At 43.1% G+C, this 9,353-nt stretch overlaps 1 protein-coding gene across 2 annotated transcripts in view; it reads left to right on the top strand.

Annotated features, from left to right (window-relative positions):
* Positions 1-4,474: 4,474 nt before the first annotated feature.
* LOC135517638 (integrin alpha-1-like) overlaps positions 4,475-9,353 on the top strand; it is a 70,799-nt gene continuing 65,920 nt past the window's right edge. Inside the window, exons 1-2 of one of the 2 annotated variants that reach the window (XM_064942129.1) lie at positions 4,475-4,827; positions 8,000-8,059. In XM_064942129.1, the coding sequence (XP_064798201.1) occupies positions 4,785-4,827; positions 8,000-8,059 (103 nt within the window). In that variant the 5' untranslated portion in view covers positions 4,475-4,784. The remainder of the gene's footprint in view (positions 4,828-7,999; positions 8,060-9,353) is intronic. The other variant, XM_064942130.1, reaches the window with a different exon arrangement.

The raw sequence follows: 9,353 nt of genomic DNA, 5'->3' as shown, positions 1-9,353 counted from the left end.
GGTTCTACCTGAAACCAAAATGTTTCTACCTTGAACCAAAAAGGGTTATTCAAAGGGTCCTCCTACAGAGACAGCCAAATAACTCTTTTAGGTTCTAGATAGCACCTTTTGTAGGTTTATACATAAGCATGTAGGGTGGAGCCTTTGGCAATGTTTTGGGGCCTTCTCTAACACCGCCTGACATGTATGTCCTGGATGGCTTGGATGTTGCCCCCCGGGATGTGCTGGGCAGTCCGCACCTCCCTCTGTAGGGCCTTCCGGTCAAGGGCGGTGGAGTTCTCATACCAGCCTTTGATACAACTAGTCAGGATGCTCTAGATGGTGCAGCAGTTTGTCAGGATCTGAGGGTACATGTCAAATTTTTTTCTGCCTCCTGAGGGAGAAGAGTCTCTGCCGTGTCTTCTTCAGGAATGTGCTGTTGTGAGAGGACCATTTTAAGCCCTCAGTGCTGTGGATACTGAGGAACCTGAAGCTATTGACCCTCTCTACTGCGGCCCCGTTGATGTGGATGGAGGTGTGCACCCCCGTTTCCTGTAGTCCAAGATCAGCTCCTTGGGCTTGCTGATGGTGAGGGAGAGGTTGTTGTCCTAGCACCACACTGCCAGGTCTCTGGCCTCCTCCCTGTGGGCTGTCATGTCGCCATTTGTGATCAGGCCTACCACCGTAGTGTCACCAGCAAACTTGATGATGTAGTTGGAGTCGTGCATGGCAACACAGTCATGTGTAAACAGGGAGTACAGGAGGGGGCTAAGCACACAACCCAGGAGGGGTCCTTTGTTGAGGGTCAGCGTGGCGGAGGTGTGGTTGCCTACTCTCACCACCTGGGGTCAGCCCGTCACGATCCAGTTGCAGAGGGAGATGTTCAGTCCCAGGGTCCCGAGCTTGGTGACGAGCTTGGAGGGCACTCTGGTCTTGAACACTGAGCTGTAGTCGATTATCAGTATTCTGCCATACTGTAGGTATTGCTTGTCTCGTAGAGTGATGTTGGCGATTCATTCCCTAATAGATGTTTCCTGTTTATTTTTGTTTGAAAAGTGCGTTTCAAACAAACTGTCTTAAATACTGTTCCTAAAAGGACAAAGAGAGAAGTACAAAGGTGAAAACAAATCTGATCTGGAAATAGTCTCAGAGGACATTCAGTAGGAATCTCTCTGCTTTATTTCATACTGAGTTGTCAGAACGTAGATTGAAGTCTTTACCATCCATGTCCCCTGTGTAGTAAAAAGGTCAGTGACTCAACATCCACCTTGAGCTGAACAGGGTTTCGCTAGCTGTGCTATTCGCCTGTAACAGGGAGTAGATGGAGGGTTTTCAACAACGGTCAGAGAGAGAGACATGAAAGCAGTAAATCATTTTTTTTAATGAATGAATAGACTTTGAGAAAGCAGACTTCTTACTGTCTCTTCTTCTTCCTTGTCATGACTAATTAGATTATTTGATTCAGAGAAGGGAACTTCCTCTGCTCTATCTATCTTCCGTCGTTAGTTATTCACATTAACTATGAGTTTATTGTTTTATGAGTGAGTTTCTGATTGACCTCTTCCGTAACAGGCCAGTATAATCAGCTATTAACTCACCACCAAATGACAGCTTAAAAGCTTTTCTTTGAAAGTCAGATCATTTGTTTCTAACAGCCTAACATGGGAATGTATGGGAACATTTGTAATTTGGGGGTGAATATGTCAAGAGAACATTGTAAACATATAACCATAAATAGCTCCAAAACAATAATCAAAGAGGAGCATTGGAGCAAGTCTGTAAGTCAAAGTAGTTTAGAAAAAGATACCACTATCAATTATGAACTTATGAATATTATTAATATTATTAATATTATTAATATTTCATATAGTTTACATTCAAATTGTATCACTTAGATAATACAGTTAAGGTGTATGTATTTGGTATTCTATCCAAATATCCATGAGATTTGGTTCTGGGTTCCAAAATGAATATTTTGAGAATATGAAAACACCACCGAGTTTAGTGTTAAGTGGTGAGTTAAATGGTGAGCAACAACGGCTCAGCCGCGAAGTGGTAAGCCACACAAGCTCACAGAATGGGACCACCAAGAGCTGAAGCACGTAGAACGTAAAAAATAGTCTGTCCTCGGTTGCGACACTCACTACCGAGTTCCAAACTGGCAGTGGAATAACTACACTGTTTGTCGGAAGCTTCATGAAATGGGTTTCCATGGCCAAGCAGGCGCACACTACCTAAGATCACCATGTGCAATGCCAAGTGTCAGCTGGATGGCGTAACCTCAACTAACCTGTACCCCCGCACATTGACTCGGTACTGGTACCCCGTTTTTCATGGTTCGGGCTAGGCCCCTTAGTTCCAGTGAAGGGAAATCTTAACGCTACAGCATACAATGACATTCTAGACAATTCTGTGCTACCAACTTTGTGGCAACAGTTTGGGGAAGGCCCTTTCCTGTTTTAGTATGACAATGCCCCTGTGCATAAAGCGAGGTCCATACAGAAATGGTTTATCGAGATCGGTGTGCAACAACTTGACTGGCCTGCTCTGTGCACCTTTGGGATGAATTGGAACACCGACTGCGAGCCAGGCCTAATCGCCCAAAACCAATGCCCGACCTCACTAACGCTCTTGCGGCTGAAATGGAAGAAATTTCCAGCAACAGTGGTCCAAAATTCTTTGAGGAAAATCTGAAGAGTGGAGGTTGTCATAGCAGCAAAGGCGGGACCAACTCTATATTAACGCCCGTGACTTTTGGATTGAGATGTTTGACGAGCAGGTGTCCACATACTTTTGGTCATGTAGTGTATATAATGTACAGGACATACTTATTCCAGATTCTTATGTATTTGACAGATTCCTTGTATGTAACCGAGTCCTAGTTGTTCAGAGATATTAAGCATATTGTTTCTGTGGCTTTTGGCTAATTCGATGACCAATATTGTTATGTCACACAATCCAAAATAATTCAATTCATTTCAAAGGATTTGCTCAGGATATGCATTGTCGATAAGCCGCCTGTAGCATGTACACCTCCTATACCACGATCCACATTCTCCATTCTGCCATCAACAGGCAGTGACAGTGGGAAGGGAAGGGGACAACATGAACACTAATCAGTGTCTTAAAATGCAGTCATGGAAGATATCTGGCGGGCTGAAGACACAGGAAATACTTTTGTCTGTGTGTGTGTGTGTGTGTGTGTGTGTGTGTGTGTGTGTGTGTGTGTGTGTGTGTGTGTGTGTGTGTGTGTGTGTGTGTGTGTGTATGCTTGAGTGCATGTGTTTGGGTCACAGAATCCATGAACAGTAAATAACAGTCATCTGTAACGTGTTAACTAACAGATGCAGTGAACCCCCAGCGAATGACATCCTGTGTGTACGAAACATCTAGAAATATTTATTACGCGGTACTGAAATGGACACATAGTGTTCATGCCACTTAGTGATTGTAGAAACAGAGACGGGTAGCTATCTGCTAAGGCATTACCTCCCAAATGGAAAATGACGGGTCAAGGTAAATAGGAACACATCTCATGTATCCAGTATCCAAACACAGTCTCAATCTGTCTCAAATTGAAATGGAAACCTTCAGGAAAAAGAGGGCTAACAAGAAGTATGTCAACAATGGCGATGGGTCAGTGGTGAGTTGAAGGTTGCCACTTCTACTGTTTCTGCGGCTACATGTTCTCTTACTCATCCCAAACCCCTCATACAACTACTTTATGGATGTTGTTCCCTGTCTACCATATAAAATATGTGCACGCATGACTGTAAATTGCTTTGGACAAAAGCGTCTGCTAAATGGCATATATTATTATATTTTTTTTGTTAAACTCTCTTTTCCAGAACAGGTGTAGTGAATTAACTGTCAGTAGGGTTGTGAAAGTCAACCATACTGTGTGCATGCTAGCCATAACTCCATAAGCCAGGAGCACGCCCCAACACCTGAATCTAAAGTTAATGTTATCCTGTAATTACTCAGAAAGAAAGTACAGAAATAGTTATTAGTCCAGATTGTGTTTATCGATGAGGTGGTGGTAAATGTGATGTTCTTTAGACAACAATGATAGAGCTATTTCCTCAAAACCAAAGCAAAGCATGACTGAAGGATGATTATAGCTGGCAAAATATTTTGAGTGACATGGTTCCATCATGTGAGCTCCATCGCTTTTCTTACTGTCAAGTCGTTTTCTTTGACATTATCATTTTAGTAATGCTGTATATTTAACCATGACATTTCAGGGAAGGTTTATAGAAAGGTTGAAATCACCTGCTGTTTTTTTCATCACTTTACAAGACCTGGCAAGGGAATGTCTTTTGAATAATATATTGGCTATGGATAACACTAATGGTGGTGATTTGGATTGGTGGTGATTCCCCATTCCAAAGTAACTACTCTTATATACAGAGTCAGACCTCGCTGTCATTGTTTTTTTGCAGGATAAGATTTGCCCATGGGTTGGCTTGGCAAGCCAACTCCCACAAACTTGTTTTCCCTGCCCGGTCCACTCCACGCAGTAGCCTACGCAGCAGCAGAGGATATGGAGCGGTGACGTGCCACTGAACAGAAGAATAACACTTATATTTTTAAACGGAATAAGTTTAGGTTTAGTGGCACTTACAGGGTTCATCTTGTACTTCAAACGCAGATGCTAGAATACAGGAAATGTCAGGAGAATTCTCAGAGTAGTTCAGTCACCCCTCGCGCCTCAAGAGAGATCTGTCTTTAGTTGAATATTGCGCGTCAGACGGGAAGGGTCGAAGAATACCGCTCCTGCCGCCCTGGAGACCGATGATACCAAGATGCTCGGGCGAATGCAGTATATTAAATTAACGACAGCACTCGGTAAGTGAGCTTTACTCGAATATGCATGTTATTACAAGCGAACAGTCCATCGTGCCGTGCGCGCATGGTTTACCTTACATGGTCTAGGTTCTATTGTGCACATCCGACGGGCACAAATCATTAGGTGTGTTCTATATTATGTATGAGTAATCGTGACCCATTAAAGCATCCATTAGTTGTAAGTGACTTTTGGATTGGATTGACCCCTTTTTAACCTGAAGGTTAAGCAAGTTCATCACGTGCACTGCCATGGTTTATTAGAATAGACCTCAGAATCTAACGGTTTTGAAATGGTCCTTTTCGGCCGGTATAAATGTTTCTCTGGTGAATATGATAGTGGGACATGTACGCATATGCTATTCCTTCCCATGTCTAACTATGGAAATCCACTGCAATTAGACCCTAATTCTTTCAGCTCTGTTTGGGACATTTTAAGAGAAAACAACGCCACCTGTAAATCTGGACACAGAAGTTAAGTCATCATGAGTGATGATCAGATCAAGTCAAATCAAATTGTATTTGTCACATGCGCCAAATACATCTGGTGTAGACCTTACAGCGAAATGCTTCCATACAAGCCATTAACCAACAATGCAGTTTTAAGAAAAAATAGCTACAAAAAATCTGAAATAAAACTAATAAAATATTAAAGAGCAGCAGTAAAGTGAAGGGGCATCGGTTAGTCTAGGTAATTGAGGTAATATGTTGTCGTGTCTTTGGCTATGCTGGATTAAGTGATATGACATGCTATGCTATATAATAATTTCTCCGTAATTAATATTACCTGATTGAGCTAATCATGTAAATGTAATTAACTAGAGAGTTAATTAAAATAATAAAATAACAAAATAATATTTATACAGCTGTCATCTTCCGAATAAACTCTTAAAGACCTAGTAATATTTTACATCAATAGCAGTCAATATTAATCGTCACCTTAATTCAGTCTCATCTGAAAGTTGTAAATTCTTGGTTATCTGCACGAACCCTGTCTAACAAGTTGAATCAGCAATACAAAATTGGGTTTAATTATTTATTTGCTAAATACCTAACTAATCACACAGAATTACACATACACATAATTAAATCATAACTTGATTACGTCCTAAAGGAAAACGTCCCTTTCGAGCGGAACAGATATGACAGCTTGTTACACAAAAGAAAAGGGTCTGGGTTTGAGTGAAAGAGCGGGAAGACTGAGGAACAAAGGGCGAAGCTGTGCTATCATAAATACAGTATCTTATGCATTCTAAATTACCGCCCATTTGGAAAAGGAAAATGCAATAAATATTTACTCTGAGCTGCGTTTCAGTAGGTTGGTGGTAGATGGAAGGCCGTGTTGCCAAATTGAGTCCTTTGTCCTTTGAAGAATGTCTCTGGTGGTATTTGGATACGTTGTAGTAACATCGTTGTGTGATAGATGGGATACTCTTTTCCTTTCTAACCTACGTTTGCAGCTGCTGTTGCTAACTCAACGGCTAGGAGGTATCACTTCTGTAGTGAATAAGAGTTCAAAGTTCATACCATGTGCAACCAAAGCTCACGCTGATGTTGGCTTCGTTCTGTAGTTATTATCTGAAACATTCTGACATCGGACCGTCCTCCTCACAACAGGAGGTTACATTGTCGTCAAGGCTTTATATTAGAAAGGAGAGGAGGGCGTGTTTGAAAAGTTTTATAGCCCATGTCTCTTCACAGGGGCGGGCCACTGATTGAGCAGAGCCCTACCTTATGAAAACCCAAATCTCACATTTTAGAAGCTAAAATCACATTTCATCCCATCACAAATAATTTCATATTCAAACATTTAAATTGAACAACAATTCCATGTGAATCTGATAACTCTGATGTGTAGACTTTCCACTGTAGAGTTTATGTCCTCTTATCATTGATGAGAATGTCTCAGATGACAACCGAACTGACATCATATTCATTAAGTACCACCGCATATGGTCAATTGGTCGGATTACCAGAATATAGTTAATTTCCCCCCACCTTCTGATGTTCCCAGAATCTCTATGTTAACCAAGGGTTTTGCAAATGTAACATCAGTAGGGTAAAGAGAGGAAAAAGGGGGGAAGAGGTATTTATGACGGTCATAAACCTATCCCCAGGCCAATGTCATGACAATGTACATGTAGGTAGAGTTATTAAATTGACTATGCATACATAATAAACAGAGAGTAGCAGCAGCGTAAAAAAGGGGTGGGGGCAATGCAGATAGTCTGGGTCGCCATTTGAATAGATGTTCAGGAGTCTTATGGCTTGGGGGTAGAAGCTGTTTAGAAGCCTCTTGGACCTAGACATGGCGCTCAGGTACCGCTTGCCATGTGGGAGCAGAGAGAACAGTCTATGACTTGAGTGGCTGGAGTCTTTGACAATTTTTAGGGCCTTCCTCTGACACCGCCTGGTATAGAGGTCCTGGGTGGCAGGAAGCTTGGACCCAGTGATGCACTGGGCCGTACGCAATACCCTCTGTAGTGCCTTGTGGTCGGAGGCCAAGCAGTTGCAACCATGGTGAAGCTGTATAACCTTTTGAGGAACTGAGGACCCATGCCAAATATTTTCAGTCTCCTGGGGGGAATACGTTTTGTCGTGCCCTCTTCACAACTGTCTTGGTGTGACAGTTTGTTGGTGATGTGGGCACCAAGGAACTTGAAGCTCTCAACCTGCTCCACTACAGCCCCATCGATGAGAATGGGGCGTGCTGGGTTCTCCTTTTCCTGTAGTCCACAATCATCTCCTTTGTCTTGATCACATTGAGGGAGAGGTTGTTGTCCTAACACCACACGACCAGGTCTCTGACCTCCTCCCTATAGACTGTCTCATTGTTGTCAGTGATCAGGTCTACCACTGTTGTGTCATCGGCAAACTTAATGATGGTGTTGGAGTTGTGCTTGGCCATGCAGTCATGAGTGAACAGAGAGTACAGGAGGGGACTGAGCACACACCCCTGAGGGGCCCACGTGTTGAGGATCCACTTGGCGGATGTGTCGTTACCTCCCTTTAACACCCAGGGGCTGCCCGTCAGGAAGTCCAGTGTCCAGTAGCACAGGGAGGTGTTTAGTCCCAGGGTCCTTAGCTTAGTGATGAGCTTTGCGGGAACTATGGTGTTGAACACTGAGCTGTAGTCAATGAATAGCATTCTCACATATGTGTTCCTTTTGTCCAGGTGTGAAAGGCCAGTGTGGAGTGCAACAGAGATTGCATCATCTGTGGATCTGTTGGGCAGGTATGCAAATTGGAGTGGGTCTATGGTTTCTGGGATAATGGTGTTGATGTGAGCTATGACCAGCCTTTCAAAGCCCTTCTTGGCAACAGACGTGAGTGCTACGGGTCGGTAGTCATTTAGGCAGGTCACCTTAGTGTTCTTTTGGCACAGGGACTATGGTGGTCTGCTTGAAACATGTTGGTATTACAGACTCGGACAGTTAGAGCATGCTCGGAGTACACGTCCTGCTAATCCGTCTGGCCCTGAGTTCTTGTGAATGTTGACCTGTTTGAAAGTCTTACTCACATCGGCTACGTAGAACGTGATCACACAGTCGTCCGGAACAGCTGATGCTCTCATGCATGTTTCAGTGTTACTTGCCTCGAAGCAAGCATAGAAGTAAATTAGTTCATCTGGTAGGCTCGTGTCAATGGGCAGCTCGCGGCTGTGTTTCCCTTTATAGTCTGTAATAGTTTGCAAGCCCTGCCACAGTTCACGAGCGGGTACAGCTGCCACTCCTTGAAAGCGGCAGCTGTACCCTTTAGCTCAGTGCGGATGTTGCCTGTAATCCATGGCTTCTGGTTTGGGCATATACATACAGTCACTATGGGGATGACGTCATTGATGTACTTATTGATGAAGCTAGTGACTGATGTGGTGTACCCCTCAATGCTATCGGAAGAATCCCGGAACATATTTAATTTAACCACTTTTTTATTGACCCAGTCACTGGTGCATCCTGCATTAGTTTTTGCTTGTAAGCAGGAATCAGGAGGATAGAATTATGGTCAGATTTGCCAAATGGAGGGTGAGGGGGGGCTTTGTACGCGTCTTTGTGTGTGGACTAAAGGTGGTCTAGAGTTTTTTCCCACCTGGTTGCACATTTAACATGCTGGTAGAAATGAGGTAAAACGGTTTTAGGTTTCCCTGCATTAAAGTCCCCGTCCACTAGTAGCACCGCCTCTGGATGAGCATTTTCCTGTTTGCTCATTGAGTGCGGTCTTAGAGCCAGCATCGGTTTGTGGTGGTAAATAGACAGCTACAAAGAATATAGATGAAAACTCTCTTGGTAGATAGTGTGGTGCCTAATTGAGCAGTTGAGTCAGTGGTGCAACTGACTGTGAGAAACAGTGAACCTGCATGAGTGTAGCCTCTAGAACGGTCCTGGTTCTTATTAACTGTTATTATGTCTTAGGGAAGAATATTGATATAATACTTTTTCGCCAAAATGTTGATGGCTTGTATTTTCGAGTACAAACCGTTTACTGTGTATGATAACTGGGAAAAATTGGGAACACACCTCCAATAAATAATC

Source organism: Oncorhynchus masou, chromosome 28, assembly GCF_036934945.1.
Source record: "Oncorhynchus masou masou isolate Uvic2021 chromosome 28, UVic_Omas_1.1, whole genome shotgun sequence".
Classification (NCBI taxonomy): domain Eukaryota; kingdom Metazoa; phylum Chordata; class Actinopteri; order Salmoniformes; family Salmonidae; genus Oncorhynchus; species Oncorhynchus masou.
Note: the sequence above shows the minus strand (reverse complement) of the source record. Positions and strands in the feature narration are given on the sequence as shown.